Raw genomic sequence first — 23,159 nt, forward strand, 5'->3', positions numbered from 1 at the left:
AAAATAAAAAAAATTTACTGTCAATAGTTTTTTTTTATTTTTCTGCAGCAAGCTAATTAATAATTTTTAATTTTATAAATTTAAGTCAGTGTAACGTTTATTACCCATTCAGCGAAGACATTTGACAAGAGAAGAAATGATCAGAGCAGTGGGCCCTCTGGACGGAGTCATGAGGCAAACTCAGGTTAACAAGAAGATGAGTACTACTCAAAGCATGATATCATGATTTTATGCAGGAGATCGAGAAGACGGCGATGTGACGGAAAGTCATAGGAGTAGAGCACGCATTGCGACCCCTATACAAGACCATTGTTTGCAAATGAAATCGCGAAGACACCCTATTGTAATGCCACTGTTTGTATGAATTCTTGTATTGAACTGTGAATTACGCTTGAACAAGTACATATTGTTAATACCTTGACTAAATACTGTGCGTCACAGATTACATGAAAATACCCTTCACAGCCGTCGAGCTTTTAGGGTTCAACCATTATTATGGGATAATCGAGAAACACGATTATCTGGGTATAAGAACATTTCGCATGGTTAGGTGAAAATTGGGAAGATATGCTATTCTCTAATATGAATCCCGGTTTGGAACTTAACCTAGTTCCAGAAGGGTTCGTACATGGACAGAACCTAATAATGCAAACCATCTCCGCAATGTTCGAGAAATGCACTCTTTTTAAGAGGGAACAATTATCGTCTAGGGAGGATTCACTATAGGGGGAAGAACCGATCTTATTCTTTTGAAAAATTTTTTGACTGGCAGATGATATGTGAATCAAATACTGGAACCTGTCGTTGTTCCTTATGAAACAGTTATTGGTCCCAACATTGTTTACATGAATTATAATATCACACTACACACACCACGGGTTATGATAGAATGTTTAGAGAACGACAACATCGATATGTTTATATGGCTAGCACAGTTCCTGGATTTAATCGCTATAGAGCGCATTTGGGATATGCTTCAAAGAAAAGTTCTTTCTATGGATAGGCCAAGAGATTATAGGAGAACTCGTTTTTTAGGGATTCACAATAGATGAAATGAGACACCCCCACTTCACATCGATGACCTCATTCTGAACGTGTCAAGGCGATGCCGAGCGATTTTAAATAATCAAGAATTGCTTACAAGTTATAGAGCTATCAGAATTTTTTTGGTTTTGTCAAAATTTAAACTTGGGAATAGGTTTTAGTTATAAATGGAAATTTTCCGAAATTTGAGAAGTACATTGACATTTACTGTGGCCAGTCAAAGGTTATATTATTTGTTGCAGCTAACTCGTAACGAAGTCACAACATCTGTCTCATCCCTGTACCGTGTTATACGGACACAATCACAATTTTTCCGCCGTGTTATGTGAACTGGTATATACGGAGGCCTACTGTGTGGTATATATATGATCTCCGTTTTTGGAACTCCACCATGGGGATCTAAATAATGATTAAAACTAAAGTAAAAGCTACATAGTATGAAGTTAAAAAAAAAACATTTAAAAAAATTAAAGAAATTCCAATAAAAGCCGAAGGTATTGGAAAAACGGAGATTTTGTAAAAAAACTGTTTATTTTACTCCTCATTTTATTTAGCAAACTAATTGAAAATACTTTTCGATAGTCAACATGATCAACTTTTTTTTTCTTATAGGCCGCGACTTGATTTTTGAGAAATTTCAGAACAGTTTTTTTTCTGATAACGTCACAGTAACTGTCCTTTAACCACATCATATTAACCTTATTAACCTTCTAATCATGCAATTAACTTGTGCTCAAAATTTGAGCTAAATATCTCAAAAAATTTGCGAGCTCTAAAAGAAAACTTGAAAAAAATCCTGTATTTTCTTAACAAATAATTTCTCCTATATAGTTTGAAATGGCGAGATAATCCAAAATGCATGAAAATTCTTTTTCAATTACCTTTTTTACATAATAGTTTAAATGGAAAATATTATGGGTAAATTATGAATTAAATTAAAATTAAAGCAAAAAATGAGAAAATTACGTAAAAAACGTGTTCGAAGTGAAGCAACTGGAGGCATAAACCTTTTGGGTAACGTGCCGGCAACTCTAAATAGAATCGAACAATTTTCGTGACTTTGTTTTTTGGTTTCAAAAATCTTTGATTCCTGATTAGAACCTTGAAATAACACTTTCTCTTAAAAACAGCTCTCCGAATTATTATTTGCGACACATCCAACCATAAAGACGCGTTACACATTATCAGAGATGCCAACCAGGCGCGTTTTTTCACTTATTTTTCGTCTAAACGTTAACTGAACCCGTATTAAAATCGATAATAAGCAAAAAATACAAATTTAACAAGTATCACATCGTGCGCCACCTAACTACCATTCATAGAGATTATCATTAATATTCGTTTTATGTTAGGGGAAATCGAAATTGCATGCAGTTGCCATAAAATGGAGAGAACTCTAATTCCAGTATTTCCAGGAAATCAATACGAGTTATGCGCCACCTCTGAAATTATTACGCAACTACCTTCACTGCACTATTTTATAGATTTTCTATTGAAGTCGTTTAATTGCTATATAATATATATATGACAAATGTTATATGACATGACATATTGCAATAGAAACTCGCCGGAGGCAATGCTTGGGGTAATTACCGCAGCTCTCTTTCCAGAGCCGTATTCACTCAGATCTTCATCAAGCTCCTCTCCAGGCAATTATAACCGACTGGCGGCTAGAAGCACTTGTCAGATATGGTCCTTAACAAAATAATAAATTGCTACATTATTCGAAAATCTGTGCTATCTTCTAGATAGCGCAATCCCGAACATGCTGTTGGCTGATAAATCTCTTTCTCGCCTTAACAGAGAAATATTGCTTCAGCCCTCGATCTTAAAGGTGAGGGAAGGTTAACACGGCCCAAAGGGCACTCATTTATTATTAAAGTAAATTGAGGCCCGTCTCTCAAAGAAAGAACTTACATTTAAATCTGATTTGAATCATTGTTCCCCAGTATCATCACAATTTATCTGCCGAGGGTAGTTATCTGATTTAATCAAATAGCTGAAGGCTAAGTCATCAGCCTTCCCATTATTTCTACAACGCAACTGCAATTTTTCCGATTACGTAAGCGGTAATACACTAACCTGGATAAACTGGGATTACGTTGTACAAGTTAAACAAAACAAGAGGGGCAATTCGTTTTGCCTGAAGCTCGATAAATTTTGCCATTTAACCGAAGAAATGGAAATGGAATGGCACAGTCAGCAGATAGAGGTCTCTTCTAATACTATCGGCCCCTAGGGGATCAGTCAACTTAAGTGGTTTCTAGAAGTAGATATTGCTCTAAAATGGCCTTCAATGGACACTTTATAAAACATAGAACAAACCTTGAAGTTGGAGTGTAAATTTGCAGCACAAACAACCCATTTTCTTTCGTTTAGGATTGTCCTCAGATTGGCAGAGACTCTGGAATAACATTTGTCTCTTCCCTTGCGAATTAACAACTTTCCAGGATAAATAAGAGTTGAGATTAGAAAGGCAAATTCAATATTTAAATACGCGCAGATTGAAATAGAACCAAATTACTTTTCAAGAGTTTCTAAATTTGCTTTGATACTGAATACATGCAGGTGCGCCGTTTGATGGAAATTCGAATTCTGTTGGGAATCCTGCGGGGAGTTTACATATTGAAGTTTAATTATAGCTGTAAATGTGAATTAAAAAAAATAAATGACTTAAAAAGTTATTTCTCAGAGAAATTCACTAAATTTGAGATGGTTAAACTGTTCCCTTTTATTGAAATGACTTCATGAAACTAATGAATTTTGTAGTAAAATTGATACGAGAACAACTCTTTTTCCCACGAACTATTTTAATTTAAAGGTTCTTCCCAAATGAAAAACTGTGCTACCAGCAGTTAACCTGCCATAATCAACGCTTTACAGAATATCTTACGGAAGCGGACAGTAACATGAAAAATTTAAACTATGTGTCTTCAATGAGGTTAGATGATCTCCATTTCGATCTGAAGAGAGGTTCATTACTAGATGTTCAAGTGAACGAGTTATGATGCGATCAATGATATTTTTTCCAGAGAAATACTCAAATTTTGACAAGTATATATCGAATCTATTTTCGGCATAACTTTTGCTAAAGACATTTTCTCTCGCGTATTATCGTTTAAAATTTATATTAAGCGAAAACGTTGTGTTTAAAATTCGCACAACCCTCAGAGCCTTCATCACCTTCATCACCTAAATCTGGGATTTCTTGAATGGTGAACACTTCGTTTGCAATTTGCTCGTCAGATAAACCACCGTTCGTTTCTAAGTGTAGATCAATATTTACAAAATCAGTTTATAGTTCATCTAACATAGGAAGGTGTTTTTTTTGTCATAGCAAGAGGCACATCATCTTCAGTTTTAAAATCGTTATTTATCCTTCTTGCTGCCTCAGATAAATTTTTGCATGCACTGAACAATTGTCTACCAGAAGTATTTTTTTAATTCAGTATCTCACTCTTGAAAAATTTGTATAAACTAGGCAGACACCATCCGGGATTGGTTATTAGACATGTAGGACACAAATCACGACTTAATATTCTTGAAACGGCGTTTTTTTTTTAATTTTCCAATAACAATCAACTTAAGTGTATCTGATTCTGTCATATTGATAGCAACAAAAAGAGTAACCCTTTCTTTGGACATTTTTCCACCTCTGCACTTTTTTCCTTTAAATTTCAGTGTTTTTCACTCGTTTTGTAGCAAAGATCTGTTTCATCTGCGTTAAAAAAAAAAACCTCATCATTCTGGTAATTAATACGAATTTCTGACCATACAGTTTTGAACCAGTTTTCTTTTACTGCAACTGGCAGCTTTACCACTAATTTTTCCATACACAAATACCGAAAGCTCTCAATCCAAATTTCTGAGAATTTATGTTCCGTGCCTTTACTCATTATTTAGGCAAACTGTTCCGTTTTTGCCTGTAGTATTCAGCAGCAATCAATATTGCCGATTTTTAACTCTTTTGATTTTTATCCTTTTAAATAATAGCTGATCAATATTGATATGATTGGATAACTTAAGTTTTTTCTTTGGTGGCAAATTTTCATTAAACACATTCTTGATATTTTCTCGGTTCTTCCAAATTGTTACAACACTGAAATGAGATATGTAAGTGCTGCTCATTTGCAATGGTATTGTTGCTTTCACCTGCTTCGAGCCTGGAAAACTTTTCATTTTCTTGATGTCATTTTTTAAAACACCACAAAATTACGATAACGCAAACAAGCTGAATACATACAATGAACACAATATCTAATTTATATGTATAGTTCTGGATCATAATTCATGACTTTTCCCGATGATTCCTATTCTCTCTACGTTCTTCTATAAAGCATTTATTTCTTTCAGCCGTTTACAGACGCAAAATGTAAATTAAAATAGAGACGCTTAAAAACTAAGATTCCTTAACTTAAATCAATAAACCTAGTCGTCGCGGTTTTAGTTCTTTACTAATGGTAAATGGTTCAAGGAAACTGATTTTTTTTGTCTATTTATAGTAATTGTAATATAAATTTAATACTGCCAATATTCAATTAGAAATTCTGCAAAAAGAGATCAAAACTTAAAAAAAAAGTGGTGTTTTAGCACCTTTACACAAAAATCATAAAAAACACACAACCATACGTAGGTATGAAAAATATGTATTTAGAAAAAAATTCTGGAACTTGTCGATATAGCTGCTAAAAGCACTGCTTTTCAAAAATGTCGGTCACTCTTTGAATAACTTTGAAGAATGCTGGCAGTGTCGATTTTATACTACAATTACTATACTATATTCCATAGCGTCGTTATACCCGGTTAGCAAACCACCAAAAATGTCTATTTTGCAAAGTTTAAAAGCGAAATTTTTACAATAGGGTAAATGCAAATCCAATCAAACGTTCGAATTTCCGTCCCTACATGGGAATTGTCGTTGTGACCGACGTCGTTATACGCAACTTTCACTGTATTTTCAATGTAACTTCCCTCTTTCGCAAGGCACATTTCAAGACTTCGCTTAACTTCCCTCCCAGTAGCTTTTTTTAATATTTCTTGTGTCAACTTATCACAAGTATTTCTGTTTCTTTTCCTTAAGTGTTCCAAATTCCTTGAAAGGCTTTTATAAACTTTTTGTCCGAACGTGTTATTTAGCTATTACTGTACAATACAAGTTGTAGGAAACTAGATATAGGAATAAATCCAGGTTAGTTTAGCATTTCTGGATAAATGTTATTTCTGGAAAATATCATTGATGACGTCATAATTCGTTCCATCAACATTTTATAATATAAATGAACTTCCTCAATTCGGGATGGAGGTCATCCGACCTCCTTCAGTGAGGTCACCCATAGTTTAAATTTTTCATATTACTTTCCGTTTCCACAAAATAGATACAGCAACATCGAGTTTGAAACATCCTATTCATTTTCCGTTAAACTACATATTCAATTAGCATAAGGATATGCGGAAGAATCACACATACATTTTTCCTTGAAAAAACATGAACATAACCAAGCGGTCTGCTCTTTTATTCCTTTGGTGGCGCTCCTTTCTGGCTGTAACACAAGCGGCCTGCTCTGTATGTATTTTCGTATGTTTCGCTCTTTTTGTAAAATTTGCAAAAATAACCACCAATGAAAATTAAGAATGAGAAGGAAGTAAGGAAAAAATAATCATCTGACTCGCTTATCAACTATCAAAAGCAATTCGTAACGTTTCATCAATTTACTTAAAATTATCATTCACAATATTCCTAAAACAGTCGAGAGTTCGTTGGTCTATGATGTAAAAAGTACAGTCCTGAATTTTGGTGGGAGGATATTTTCAAAAGTTTTTATACAGTCAGTCACGAAAGTATTCGAACGAAACGAATAAGAATATAATATTACTATTTACTTGTCATATAGTAAATTAAACTATATAATCAAGAAGAGAATATATGTATATAGATAAATCGTTACTACTCAAAAATTACAAATACCATCCTGTTTAAAAGGTAGTTGCAGTATTCTTTTTATTGACACACCAAAGTATTCGAGCACTTCAAAAAGGAAAAAAAAATACGAATTGTAAATAATATTTTGAGCGAAAGGTACCAATATTTGTCAGCTAATGTTGTAAAGTCAATAGGTAAATATCATTTACCACCATAGATTATTGTTTATAAAAATGGCAAAAAAAAGTAGTGAAACAACAGTCGTCGAACGAAAATGAATATTAAATGGCATCACAGAAGTAAAACACATGCAGATATTGCTCATTTGTTAAGTAGAAATCAATCAACTAGCTCGTACATTAAAAAAAAATAGAACACAGGAAAATATCATCAGTAAACGTCGATCAGGAAGATCAAAGAAATTGACAAAACATGATGAGTCTATGGTTTTACATGACAATGTAAAAAATCCTTTTATTCCTGCATCAATATTAGCGGGATATGTTTGAACCCAATTTGGAAAAGAAGTACGTCCTGAATTATGTAGACGTTTGTTACGAAGTAACAACATACAAGTTCTTAGAAAGAAGCTTTATATCATCCAGAAAAACTGAAAAAAAGCGCGTCAACTTTGCAAAACAATACATAACTAAGGATAAAACATTTTGGGATAAAGTACTTTTCTCTGATGAAAACAGCTACAATGTTTTTGGCAGTGATGGACACCAAAAAGTGTGGAGGACAAAAATACAGAACTGGGTCCTGGAAACTTACGTGCAACTGTTAAAAATGGGGGTGGATCAATGATGGTGTGGGGGTGCATGGCGGCAAGTGGGGTTGGAAATCTTGTCATCATAAACGGAATTATGAAAAATGTGAAATATTTGCAAGTATTAAAAAATAATTTAAAAGAAAATGCAAACAAATTTGGTTATTGATTCCAACAGGACAATGATCTCAAAACACACAGCCCATGCAGTGATAACTTGGTTGATTTATAATAACCCTCACTTATTATCAAATCCACCACAACGACCAGATGTAACTCTCATCGAACATTTGTGGGATAAAGTCGAAAAGAGACTAAGAACCTACCCGATCACCTCTAAAGACAGTTTAGCTCAATATATCTTGGAGTCCTGGAATTCTATTGGTGCCCAAGTGACATAAAATTTAGCACATTCCATACCACGACCTTTTCAAGCGGTAATCGAGGAAAAGGGGGACTCAACCAAATATTAAAACTCTGAAAATCTATTTACTTTTAATATGTTCGAATATATTTGTGGGTTACATTTTATGATTTGCGTAGAAACATTATAATTTATATTGGTTGTATTTAATTATTTTTAATTTTATTTTTATCAAATTTAATAAATATTAATGCACTTTCGTAATATATAGCGTATTTTATTTTTGTATGATGTATATAGATAACAAAGGATTTTACTTCAAAAATTTAATAGAGTTCGAATACTTTCGTGATTGTCTGTATATGTATATATTTTTGTTTAGATTTATTTTTATTTTAACTTTAAACAAGTTAAACAACTAAACAAAATTAGACTAAGAACCAAATTAGGCTGAAAGGGTTTTTTAATATTGAAATTCCCGCTTTCCTTCCACAAACTACAGCGAAGGTCAGTTCAAGGTGAATACAGATGAACGGAAAACGCATGACGCCTCCAAATATTATATAACGTCAACATTCCACACATTCCAATTAGAAGTGTTTAACTCCCGTTAAAGGGGATAATCGATTTAATAAAGCGATAGCTCTAAAGAAAATGGGTTAATGTGTCATCATAAGTAAGACAGAGATTCTTCATATACTAGATAAGGACAGAGTATATGTAACACACAGAGAGAGAGACAACGAGATAATATTGCGATCCTTCTCCGAGATGTCTTTTTCGTTCCTCCCATTATAACCTCAAAATATTTCTTTTCATTTGAAATTACTTAGAAGATTGTTAATATTACTTTATTTCTAACTTAAATGTATGAAATTTAACTAATTTCTTTCCTTTACTATGTTCTATGTTGGAACCAACATTCCTAAATATCATAATAAACAATGCAGGTTACCTTAAGTAACAAACTAAATAACTTTAAAGTAGACAATCGCCCCATTGTATGCAGTGGAACAGACTACAAAATCCAAGAAATAGTAGTAACTGAGCTTGTTGCATTTTTGGATCAGTGTTGCTAGGTAGATGTGGAAAATGCTATTCTGGAAGCATAGAAAACATAAATTTTCTATCAAGTATCTAGTACAAGTCGAACTTCCGACAAAATTGATTGGGGAACCGTAAAAAAACAGGTAAGAATCCTTTTGCAATATGAACTACTTTCAGTCTTGCAGGACCGTCCTTTCGCCTTAAAATAACGTTTTCAGCTAATGCAAGAAGGTTCTGTTCAGTGCTATATACGGTTAAAATCGATTATAAGAAACGGTCTCTTAACGATCTAAATGGCAGGAATGTACAAAGTGTCTATTTAATTAGGTGCTTTAAAGATTGCTTTTCGAGGAAGAATTTGCAGGTTCAAATCCGTTATAACGAATTAATGTCTATTAAAAAGACCATCCTAAAGAATTTATTGAGTTAGTTTAGGTATGTTTTTGTCGGGATGACCTTGAGACCAGGGAATCCCCGTGTATTTCAACGTAGTCGATTTTACACGATTTTGGACTGCATTAGCTGGATTTTATTAGCATTTGATGTTAAGATTTGGGTAATTTATAAATCCGTCGATGCCCATTTGGCCTTGCATAAAATTAATGTGCGTATGTCTAGGTTAGGTCACGCCCCTAATCGCCCACCCTTCAAGTGGATGCAGTGTGAGCCGAGGCGAATATAGTATATGTATGGACATGTTAACCAGGATCGGATATAACGAAAGTCGGGCTACAGCCAACAAAATTTCTGGTGTTCTTCGTTATAACCGAATTCAACTGTATACATATATCGTTTCGGCTGGATTATAGAGTAGCTTCTCACAACTTAATTTTCCCGATCACTCCCTTCAAAGTCAATAATAATTCCTGTATATGTGTGTGCATATAAGGGCCTTGCACAAAACTGAATCAAAAGAACTGCACTATATTACGTTTACTTACCGACTTGTCATAAGAAACATTTTCTACGCTAGGTGCGTGACCTCCAAAGGCTGGAATTATGCCACTGCCCGTCTGTAATCAAATAGAAAGTTGTTTGTAATAACTGTGACTATAAATAACTGTAATGCAGTTGATGTCTGTTTTAAGTTCGGGCCCGTTTAGGTTTTTTCGGACCGTAATCGGATGACGGTAATTAGGCCCAGTCCAAATTATTTGAAAGAATAAATATTAAAAATTTTCAATAAAAAACGGTAGAAAGAAAAAACTAGTTGAGCTAAACAGAAACGTATTTTGTTTTCTTCTTTTCTTATTATGCAGCATTTCCCTGCAAAATTTCTGCAAATTAGCACTGGATGCGGCCGGGCGGTATTAGAAGCTGCCTGTTGATAATTGATTGTTCTTTGCCTATCGAAAACTGATGTTTATCGAATCTATCTACCACCATTTCCAAGATCCTTATGCTGTTAATTATTACGGGGAATGCCTTGTATTGGCTTTTAATAATAAAACACTAAATCTGAGTAATATCTTGGAGCTAATCCACCCTTAAATAAACTGACTTGAGAGGTTTTACGGATATAACCAACTCTGAGGCTTAAAACCCCAGAGCAATGTCAGTTAAAATAAAAATATAAAACGAATGCTATAAACGGTTGCCACTTGATAAACCGAGACACAAATTGCATTAAAGTGCTAGCACATAAAACTGCTTTCGGAGAACTGCTTTGTGGTTTCTCAGGACAGTGTTTTAGCTAGAACAAAGGCAAAATTTTGTAAGTTTTGGAGGAAAATTTCAAACAATATAGTTGATATTTTTCAAAAATCAAAAACAGTATCAGTGAGAGCTGGGATATTTTTTAGGCACCTTCCGCGTGAAGTACTAAATTTTATAAAAATAGTTGATTTAAATATGCATATGTAGTGTTATCAAAAAGAAAATCAAACGAAATTTCTAGTTTTTCAGTGTTCGAATTCATAAATCAAGGCTAGTTCCCATATGTCCGTTTAATCTTAATTAATCACTGATTGATCCTATTGATCATGGCTCTCCCGAGTATGCATAGCCAAATCCGATTATGAGTCGTTTTCGTGGCCGTGAATATCCGAGCGTGAACACTACAAATTCCCTTCCATGTTCTCCAAATGTCCAGATTGAAATCAATCAAAAAGGTGACTAAATTTTATTATCTTTCTTCATTTTTCATGTTCACTATTGAAGATTTAGTCATAGTTTATAACTCGTAGATAGTACAGGGTGCTTAAAAAAAAAGGGTGAATCTGGTAGCCATGCCTTCTTTCAACATAACGTTCACAAGAATTCATATTTAAAAATCATACTTCGCGAAGTCCTCAAAGTTCAATTTGAATTATCTTTTGTTTCATGGGGCGCAAAAATTTGTGAAAAATTCCTATATGAAAATTTTTTAATTTTTCATGCAAGTGTCAATCACTTACCAACCAGTCGTTTGGAGGTAATATGCTATACAAACTCTCGTTATCTTTTATTATCCCTGTCGACAGTTACAACGAAATCGTTTTTTCTTTGTTAACCGGCTACTAGAGAATTAAAATTGCTTCCGGAACTCGGCCGGAAACTCTTGATAGACAACATAAAAGTTTTAATTTAGTTTGCACGGGTTTGAGTAGCTCTCAAACGAAAAAAATCGCTATGCATACAGTGCATTGTTCCTGTGAAAATAACCGCCATTGAAGCTGGAAATATTATGAAAAATTGTACTATGCTTTCGGCTATTTTGCTGGAGAAATATGAAATGTTTCATTTCGCTACACTAGGATATAATACTCTAATGTGTAATGATATTTGTGCTCCAAATTGAAACTAGTCCTAGAATTTTACAGCCTAGTAGTGAAATTAGGGCTTAAGAGTGATAGAAGTGAGTATGTCCTCTGAAAAATATTACGTCAACGTAGTTTCATCCCCTAGGAAGCCCTACTTCTATCTCCTAGAAAATGGATATCTGGCTGTAATAAGGAGAGCAAGATATTAAGGGAACCTGTATTTTACCCATCATTTCTTTCGGGAAACATGATAGCGATAAGAAACCTATTTCAATCCCCGTTGCAATGAAGAATAGGAAAGTTTTTAATAGCTATGATATGAAAAAAGTTGGTCTATAAATCTCTCAATAGCATCCGACCAACTTTAAGAGAGCTACGAAGAATAAGATAAGATATGCTTGGACTACGAAAAGCGAATGACGAGTTTCAGTTAGGTAAACATGGGTTTTATATTGAAATTATGAGGTATTTGAGGACAAATTGAATAAACGACAAATAATTCGTCATATCTAAACCGCCAAAATATTTTATTAAATATTAAATAAATGTTCCTAATCAATAACAAAAGATTAACATTTGGAAAGGGGGCAAGCGACAGTATATTTGTACAGCCAAATTGGCATAAATTTCTCCATTAACACGAACAATTCTCGCCTTTACCATGCACTTATCACAGAATATCCCATTTTCGATCTAATTGGGGGAGGGGAGGTTCAGGTGTTTTCCGAATAGATGGAGAAAAACCGTAGTCAGGACTCTTAGCTCGACTTAAGAGCCAATTTCAATAAAAGCATATTGATATGTCGAGTCGTTTGGAAGAAACGGGGCATTTTTCGTTTTGCGTCGTTTGCTTTGGAGCCCAATAACTTTTTTGTTTGTTAATATCTTAAATTTTGGCAAAAACATCTTTTGCTTATTTTTTAACGTGCAATCCAGTGGCGTGATCGAATTTTTTCCAACTTAATTTGTTTTCGAGTTACAGATCAAAATTGCATTTTTTTTTCAATGGAAACCATAGCTGGCTATGCTTTCGATAACTAGACATTTTTTAATTTTATTGAAAATTTGTAGTCCCACATATTTACCTCGGCAAATACAAAACTCATAGACGACTTTTTGAAAAACACCCCCTAGCTAAGTCAGGTACGAGCCTTTGTTTTCTACGGGCATTCGTAGCTAGTTATTTGACACTTCCGTAATTCTTTCATGTAAATAAATATCAAACACACAGATGTATTTAGATTAAAAGCTATATTTAAATTCAAATTTTCAAAGCTTTCCATAAAATAATAATGAATTATTCAAATTAATAACTTTTTTGTGATGGCTCTTGTTAATAATACAAAGTATTAAAATTTTGAATGCTTGGATATGATTGGCACATATTATCAATGTAATTTTAATGCAGACCAAACTGCAGAGGAATATTTTAATAGGTCGATTGTGCGTTTATTACTTTAATTATATTTTTGAAAATGCAATATAATAATGTGGCTTCGTTGAAAACTGCCTGAAAGAAGACATCCAAACAAGAACATATTCGTCAGATTAAAAAACATCTAGTGTTGCATTTCCTTTTAAAATAAAAAGAAAAAAATTTTCAGAAAGCTAGAAAAAAAATCAAGTGCGCAGGTGGATTGCACAAAAAAAATACGCAAAAGATGTTTTTGCTGAAATTCAAAATATTCACAAACAAACAAGTTATGGGGGCTTTAAAGAGTACGGCATAAAAAGAAAAAATCCTGCATCTCCCGAAGGAGTTGAGATGTCAAAAATTCTTTTTACCCCATTGGAGTTGGCTGAAAAGTCGGACAAGAGTCCCCACCACGTTTTTCCGTCATGAACTTGGCACGGGACAGAAACCCCCCAATTACATCAAAACTAGGCCAGCCTACACATACCACGTGGATTTGCGCAAGAAACTCTGCTTTCAGGGTACTTTCCCGAAAATCCTATCTCCCAGGGCACTTTCCATTTTATTCATGGGGGTGGCAGGTAATACCTTTCTACCTAAATACTTAATTTTTAGATTCTTCTGTTGTGTTGCTTTTTCGTATAATTACCTCCCTGTAATAAAATCGGACGCTGTCTAAATCCAGCTTAAGCGTGTACCGCTGGAGATGTTGATGATAATTGAATTATTAAATAATTCAATAACCGTTTGCATCATATGTGGTCATAGAAAATATGTTTTCTAACCGTCGAAAATAATTACATGTAATTCGAGAACATTACCGGTTAATTAACTTTTCCGTCAGTGACGGGAAATGGAATTTTCGTTATTTGTTCAACAATTCATTATTACACCGACATAGTAAAATTTAAATTTACTATTCACATTGGGCCAATATTCCGATTAACCGCTAGGTGTTACTCAGGTAAATTTATCCTTTCCGTGGATCAGCATTGGTCCTACCAAAAATTGTACTTCGCCCGCTATTTTTCAGAGCACTGATCAGACCTTTTAAACTTTGTTTTGCATTTTGCTCAGACTGCAGCGATGGTTTGAATGTATACATCATCATTGGGCGTGGTCACACACGCATTGATTTCCTTTTACAAGGCTTTATTTGAATATTGATATTATTGCCAAACTGTCGATATACATACTTAAATAGTGTGCTCCGAATGCACTCTAAATAATGGATTTAATGTGGTTTGTATGCGGGCGGAATTGTTGATATACTGGGTGTCTACTGGTGGTTTTTTTATGTCGCCCTCTAAGGAGATAAAGTTAATAATGGCGCTCCCTGTATATTGCAGCCTTTAAGGCTAAGAACGATAAACATTTTGACAAATGTGATCCCTCGTCACTGCTGAACAAATCCCGAAAATTTAATACAGTAAACCCACATTCACATCTATATTTACAAAATAATTTTTAATAAAAATGTATAGTTGTGATATAAAGCTGATCATTTCAGTTTCGAATCGTTTCTATTTGAATATAATTAAATCGATGACCGCGGCAAGTTAAAAATGGGAAACTGTGTGTACCGCATTGTTATAAAAATAGTTTACAATGTTGATTTTGCATCGCTGTATCATCATAAGCACGTTAACTACTGCATTGTATCATTAATACAAAAAAATCAGGCATATACAGGGTGTTCGACGACGAGACTAAGACCGGGGTTAATTATACAGCTTATTTTCAAAAAATAATGTTATGTAAACATATGTCCTGAAATGAGGCGTTACCGAGATACAGCGTAATCAAATTTTTATAAATGATGAAAATATTGTCTTTACATCTTCTGGAATGCGTAAGATGCCTTGGGCAAATTTGGCGTGAATAATAATAAATCTCAAGAACACTGACCCAAAAACAACTATCACGCTGTAAGTATCAGTTTCCACTGATATGTCATATCGTTGTGGATATCCGTAAGAATAGTGTTCGCCCAAAACCAGCCCCTTGACTTCAGGAAGTTCGTTAGTTACAATGCTCCTCGCGTGGAAAATGCTTGGTTAGCATGCTAATCAGAGTTCGGCTAGGCGCGCATAAACGATTAAAATATCAGCCGGTTTTTAGCTATCATAAGAAACAACAGCTTCCGTTTTTGCACCCTCTTGAATTCACCCTTAAACTCTCCGTTAAAATGTTTAAAAATTGTATATCTCTAAATATAGCCTAGTTTATGGCCGATGCTCTCGTGAATTGGAATGCTAAAGCCCCTTTTTCTTTATCGGGTACACTTGCCTTTCAAAAACATCTCAATTGACGTTCGAATAAACAACATTTTACGACCGGTAGAATCGGGATGAAACATTAAACTATGATACTATCCGCCAGTTCCCGTAACAGTAAAATGAAAAATTTATCACCAACAGACACGAAACTCCTCGCATTCTTAAGAAAGTATTTTGAGGAACCCCAGGAATCTGCTCTAGTACCACAACGTCCTTTATCGCACCAGCCAGATTGGTTGCATGTGAGCTGAACTGCAATACCTGTCTAATTAGCTCAAAAATAATTTGCTCTAAATCGGGATGTGCAAGCTCTTCTTCGCTACAAATCCTCACTAACAAAACCCTTAATGTGTTGCCAATACTACACGTAAAAATAGAATTTCAATAAATGCCCTTCTGTTTCCTTTTAATCTCCACAATGCGGACTTTTCCAACACTGGCCTATCAGACCGACATTTTCAATAATCTCAGCTTTTATAACGAATGCAAAACGATATCCCTGTGTTCAAAACCATCAAAATAAAAGAGTTTCTTTTAGCTATTATCATTCCTGATTCCCGAATAATCCCGGCGCCCCCTTGGTCTCCATGCCTCCTCCCTCCTTTTCCTGTCATTACGATCATTTTGTTTTATCCCAAGCCGACTCTACATGGAGACAGCGAAGCTGCACCAATATTAACTCTAGTTAATCTGGTAAAATTTAATTCCGATAACTACTTCAGTATCATGCACGGTCGTAGAAATAGTAGAGTTCTACTCGTCAAAAATTACTTTTGATTATTCAAAATCGTCATCAAAGTCAGTTTAGCCGCTTCGCATGGTAAACTGTTCTCCCAGAAAACTGCGTTAATCGTTAGACAATGTACTATTTTCTAATTGTGACAAGTCAAGTGCCAGTTTTCCTTGTCGAAACCGATGATTGAACGTGTTTCATTTCGTAACTAGTTACACCGTGAAACCTTCATTTCGTGACTGACATTAGGCCATTACAAAATTGTTGTTTCGCTGCGGCAACTTAACGTTTGCAACAGAGGTCCCCAAACTTTTGAGAAATGGGTCCGCATGTGAATACAAGGTCCGCCTTTGAGCGCTGACGCAATGTGTACATGGGAAATTACAAGTTTATGTATTTTTTGAAGCTTGTATTTTTGTTTTGTGGAAAAACCTGACATTGTAAAAATATTTTCAAGCTGACATGACTTCCGGTTAAATTGGAAATTGACCTTTGTTTAATTTTTTTTTTAATCAAACATGGCAGTTTTTTCAGTGAAAATAGGTTTTTCGTCGAAAATAAACAGAAGTTTCACAAAAAAATATAGTTGCCGATTCTCAACTGTTTTTGATTTATTTTGACGATTTTTTCGACACTTGCAGAGCTTCACTAAGATTGAATTACCTGCAAGACTATTTGGCACAAATTGGACGTAATTTTAAATTTCTGGAAAATCAACAAATTTTGATAATCAATATTTTTTGTTTGTTTTAGAGAAAGTAAAAAAAAAGAAATTTGGAATTTTCAATTTCCACAAAGACTTTTTTCAGAATAGCACCGTACAGTTATTTTTGAACCATTAGACATATTTATTATGCCAATAATTAATAGTTTTTTAGTAAATCGAAAAAAACTAGAAACTACTGTATGTTGCGTAACTAATGGACACGTCAGCGCACCATTACACAATCAAATTAGTTCATATTTATTTTTATTACATGTTTTATTTTTTACAACGTCAGGTTAGTTCGGATTAGAAACTACCATCGACACCACGTGCAATAACTTAAGCATGCTTCCACATAAAGCCTTTTAGCGCACATTTTTGATTTTATATTGCACCAATATTTAATATGGTGAATAATGGTGAAATTTTTTTGTCCTTGGGCGGGGGTCAAAGGCCGGATTGGACCGTTGGGCCGTGGTTTGGTCAGTCCTGCCTCACAGAAACAGTTTTACGTATACAGAGTACATCCAGTAGGCCATTGTAATTTTTTCACTGTGCGGCAAAATGAGGAAAAAAATCGAGTTCGAAACTCATTAGAAAATGTAATTTTGAGTAACTCGCGTCATATTGCCGGATCTCGCTTCACTCCTCCCGTAAAATTTCATTAGTTTGCGTAGTACATAGATAGCTACATTATTTGAATTATCGACTGCAACACATCTTGGCTAATTCAGGGGCTCTTTGAGCTTGTTCCTTAAAACTTATGTCAAATTCCCAAGAGGAAATCCTGAGGTGCATTGTAGCTTTAGCGACATATGGATAAATCTATGCGATGTTGTGTAAGCGTACCTACTAGCATATAGATAAATGACCGTCATCTGTTAGGATAAACTTGAAGTGAACTATTGATTTAGTTGGTTTGTGAACAAACAAGAAAAAAGTAGCCGAAGAGGATTATTCAGCTGGTTATTTAGTAACACGGAATTTTATTAATGGTGTTTTATAGGCCACATAAACCTCGGGCAAGAAATGATAATTGTCCCAGTCATTTCGCGTTACATTGTTTACCTAGTCCATGGCAGCGTGGAGGACGGTTAAATGTTTCCGCTTTTGAACGGGATAATTAAGACAAATCGGGGAATACTGAGTCTCACAAAATAAATTGCCACTATAACCTTATCTTGTTACTTTTAACAAGCAGTCTTGCCTCAGTTTCGCCCCGTTCTCGAGAAATTTAGCTTCTCTTAATTTAAGAACTTTATCCTTTTGTTTAGTTTAAAGTCTTAAGCTAAGTAAATCTCGAAGAATGTTTCAAATCGTTATATTCAAGGTCATCTATGCTAGAAATGGACAATATACAGGGTGGTGCCAAGAGCGTTCCGATGTTCAAGGTGTTCATTCTGTGGATTGTTCTCAGACGAAAATGCTATACACGGTGTTTGATAGGTAATGCAGAACACTGCATAGAGCGTTAGAGGAGGACATTCTGAATTGATTTAACCGAACGTATCTATACAGTGTTGTTCACCCAATCCATTCATTAAAATTCACTAAGATGTAAAACTGATAGAAATTTGAAAATTTGAAGTTAAGTGAACTTCAACGTGTACTATTTAAAAATATATATATTTTCAATTTCCTGTCACTTCCGGTTTAACCGTACATAAATGTCAAATTGCTTATTTCAATTGAGGCCTCTAGTATATTATTTTATTTTTAGATTCTATGTAATATTTCAGACACATTTTCCGTGTAATGACCCATCCTTAGCGCTTACCGTTTTTGAGATATTTGACCTTGAATTAAGAAAAGCTTCCGTAACGATCAATTAAAAAAAAAAAACATAATCAGAATATTTCACAGAATGTCAATGCGTAGTGTTAAGGTTACACTCTTGCTATTTATATGTTTAAGTATTGTACAGGGTGTCCAAAATTGAGTTCCTAACATTAATATTTTTGAAGTTGCAAAAGTCAATTTTTTTAAATGAAACGCTCTATACCTTTAAGCAGTATCAAGTAGAGATTATAATTCTCTTTCAAAGCGTATCAGAGTCACCCATACCCATTCCGAACCATTTTCGAAATAATTATGTTTTATTACGTGAACCTACTAATAATATAGTAGTACGTCTTCATTCTGCTAAATTTTTTAATAACTTGCCAGAATATAGATGTATTACTAGTTTCAATTAAAATTGAATTATTTCGAAAATGGTTTGGATTAAGTATAGGTAACCCTGACACAGTTCGATAAAGAATTACATTTTCTACTTGATACTACTTAAAGCTATAGGGTGTCCTATTTGAAAAAGTAGACTTCGGTGACTTCAAAAATGTGAATGTTAGTAGCTGAACTTTAGACACCCTGTGCAACACTAAGCCATGTAAATGGCAAAAGTGTACACTTAAAACTCTGTATTGACGTTCGGTAAAATATGAAGATTACGCTTTTAATAACTACGGTAATATGTAATTTCAAAATTAATCATTACGGGGGTATGTCTTCAATTCAATATTAAATCTCTCAAAAACGGTTAGGGCTAGGTATAGATTATACAGAAAATGTGTCTAACATATTACGCAGAATCTAAAAATAAAACTATATGTTGGGAGCTCGTTTAAAATAAACAAGTTGCCAGCTATTATCAGTTAATCCGAAAGTGGCAGGAAGTTGTAAATATTTTTAAAAATTAGTACACGTCGAAGTTAACTTAATTCCAAATTTTAAAATTCGTATCACTTTTAGATCCTAGTAAATTTTTAATGAACGGTCTGTGTGAATAATCCTCCATACGATTCTACCAAGTACTAAGGTATTTCATACAGTTTTCCTAATAACTAAGTTTTTAATATTTTTCAATTTGACCGTGTTTTCCTACAATTATTAAAGTGCAGCAGAACAACAAGCTCTTTCATCACAAAAATGCCCTAAACTTTTTTGTTTTGTATGTAGCATCGGGTGTTTTTGGTGCTACTTAAGATATATGATGTTGGTTATATCTTTGTAATGAAATCGCAGGTCAGAGAAAAGGTATACAAGTTTACGTTTATTAATACGGAATATACAGACTAATGAATGTAATGATCGCGGACACGACGACTGCCTTACAATGACCGACCGTATCCCAAAAACAAGGGCAAGAAAAAGAGAGGGCCCTCCATGCCTTGTCCATCCTTAAGTACCAACACCCATGGTGATAAACCATGGGCGAACCTTGATCAGGGTGCCATCTGCACCATTTCCGCATCAAACCGTGGCGTCTTAACCGGGAATTGGAACTGCAGCTGTGAGACCGACAAGGTCTATTGCGGGCAATTCCAGCACCGACAAAGCTCACTATATGCAGTTCCAATGCCGACCAGGTTTATTGCGGGAATTTCCAACATCGACAAGACATGGCATGGGAAATTCTCCTGCTCTAGCCAATGCCTACCAGTGCCGTGCCTCAAGGGGTATTTCTAACTTAAAAGTAATTCCTACTGCCTAACCCTTATCGAACTTACACTTAACGCATATTTACAAAATGACTAGACACGAAACTAAAGCGCAGGGTTAGTTACGTAACCCTACATGTATGAATAGATTGCTGAAATTATTTAAGCTAAAACGGCTTTACTACTTACTTAGAACTTCATACACATTATTTTCCTAGTTTGTAGTATGGCAAAGACTCAACTTCAAATGAGGATTTTACTTGAATACTTAAGTGTACATTTTTTAAAATTTGTTAAAAACTTCCTTAGGCAATGGTCTTTCAGTTCTTACGGAAAGTTTTTGAAGAAATATTTTAAAAATTAGAGCAATTAATCTTAAAAGTTTTAAGTGTCCACCAAGCGCCTTCGCCAGGGCTTAAGCTAGCCATTTATAATTTTACGACACATTTTGAGATATTCTAGATATTTTTGAGTTTTTATCATTTTTAATACATTCTGCGTATTCTGTTTAAATAATACTTAATTCCGCAAAATAATATTTAATTTTTCTATGTGAAGAGAAGAAGCATTCGGAGATTTCTTAGTTGATATGGAAAAAATAAAAAAATCACAAATAATGGTAAATAAACTGTTAATAATTTGTTTATTATGTTCAAAATTAGAACCATAACTCTGAATACATCTACGCGCTCTGTTCCTCGTCGGCGTTGTCACACTGAGTCTCATTTCCCGTTTAAGTGATTGGGCTGCTTGAATAATTCTGGCGATTAAAAGGTCTCTATTTTGAATCGCATGTACAATGTAAAACGTATGTCTCAAAATCATCCGTTTCCTGGATTCCATCACCAACATGGGCCACCCTGCACACGGGAAAATACTAAAGTGCCAATATTTTAAAGATATCTCGTCAATAATCGAGGACGGACAATGATAAGACGGTCATGGAAGTCTTCCTTTTTTTTGGATATTTCCAGAACCCCTAGGAATTGACATACGGATTTTTTGACGCAGTCGAGTCGACCTTGCAAGTGGTTTCCCAGATCACCCTGCGTGCTGCATAGCATAAGTTCCTTGGTCAATCCGTATTTTAACTCACTCGTGTCGACCATTCCTTCCACCTGATCCTCTAAGTTGAAGTGTCTATGTCCGTCCTATTCGCCGAATGTCGAAAAAAATTTAAGCAATAAGTGGATCTAAATGCAAATGAAATTCGTTGAATTACAAATTACATTTCGACACACTCATGACGGTGAAGGCTCGAATTTAAATTATAAAAATTTAGAACAGACGTCGAGCGAAAACCGCCACCCGAAAGAGTTGATGAGGGTACATAACATGAACCATCAGAATAATGGGTGTTAATAAAACGGCATTCCCTTTTATACACCGAATTTTTAACGTGACGGGAAAGAATATAATTACCGGAAATCTGCATCAATTTTAAAAGAGCGAAAGCGCAATTCCACTTTTATAAAATGCCCAAGAATTACCGCATCGGGTTTCCTGATGCCGCAGGTGATAACATGCAAAACTTGAGGTTTGCAAGTGAAAACGGGCACGAAACCGCAGAAAATTCACATACTGGAACTGAAATATTCATGAATCTCTGAAACTAATGCAGGTCAATTAATCCCGACATCCGGATGCAGTTCCCAACACCAAACCGAGTTAAATCAATGTGGATCAACTTTGAAGTTTCGTGTTGGAGCTAATACGGTTCATACGCATGCAAGTTTGGCTATTTAACAACTATGATGTGGTTTACTCCCAGACCAATATTTCAAGTTACAGATGTAATTCCGGGGCCTTTCACTTGCATCCCAATTTCCGAGCTATTTTCATTAAGCCTTGAGTTCATAAGCGACTTTTCATTGCCTAAGCAACCTTCCAGAGTAAAGCAACACAACTTTTCTAGTTAGGAATTGATGGGGTACGCAAACATAGCAAGAACGAATTACGTTCTTGCACGCGAGAGATTAGCACACTCCGGAGGCATCTTGCAATTTCCCTACAGCATTTCCCTCAGTTTCTTATATATTTATCAAGGAAACTAACGAGTAGCTGCCGAGAAAATGTTTAAATTTAATTAGGTATCATGGCGAGTTCTTCCGTCACAACAAATTCGATTTCAACTGAATTCCCTAACAAAATTTGGATAATGGTGAAAAGTTTCAGCTTGCTAAATGCTAATTAGATCGCGGCTGTAAGTAACGAAATTACCACCTTTGAGGATTCGTCAAGCAACGTTAATGCCTGTGAGATCTCCAGAAATCTGACTCGAGCCTCTAGACATCCAGGCAAAGCTCCATAATTCTCTGTGATCATCCTTTGTCTTAGAGTCGGCAGGTTCCTCTCTATTATTCTATAAATTATGTAAAATATCCAGAGAAACCTCTATGAGGGAGAATACCGGGAGAATTTTAAATGCAAATGCAAATTACATATTTCACACGGCCAGCAGCCTGCAGGGTTATGAGACGTGAGTTATAACTCTTCCTTTCTCTCTCTCTGTATGATGTTACAGGTACCTGAGCCAAGAAAATGTCATGAGAATTGACTGGACTTATGCCGAAATTCAATTTTACATCCCAGGTGAAATGCAAAGAAATGCAATAAGCTCCTGCGGAATCAAGTTTTGGCTCTATCTGATGCGCATTCTTAAGGGCCAAATTATTAAAATGCTGTCAAATTTGACTGCAAGCCTT

The 23,159-nt window shown here is 34.9% G+C and overlaps 1 protein-coding gene across 4 annotated transcripts in view; it reads right to left on the reverse strand.

Annotated features, from left to right (window-relative positions):
* The window catches only part of dlg1 (discs large 1), a 115,924-nt gene that overhangs the window by 59,868 nt on the left and 32,897 nt on the right, over nucleotides 1–23,159 (reverse strand). For all 4 annotated transcript variants that reach the window (XM_066284801.1, XM_066284799.1, XM_066284800.1 and 1 more), the window contains exon 3: nucleotides 10,086–10,157. In XM_066284801.1, the coding sequence (XP_066140898.1) occupies nucleotides 10,086–10,157 (72 nt within the window). The remainder of the gene's footprint in view (nucleotides 1–10,085; nucleotides 10,158–23,159) is intronic.

This window comes from Euwallacea fornicatus, chromosome 8 (genome assembly GCF_040115645.1).
Source record: "Euwallacea fornicatus isolate EFF26 chromosome 8, ASM4011564v1, whole genome shotgun sequence".
In the NCBI taxonomy this organism is placed as follows: domain Eukaryota; kingdom Metazoa; phylum Arthropoda; class Insecta; order Coleoptera; family Curculionidae; genus Euwallacea; species Euwallacea fornicatus.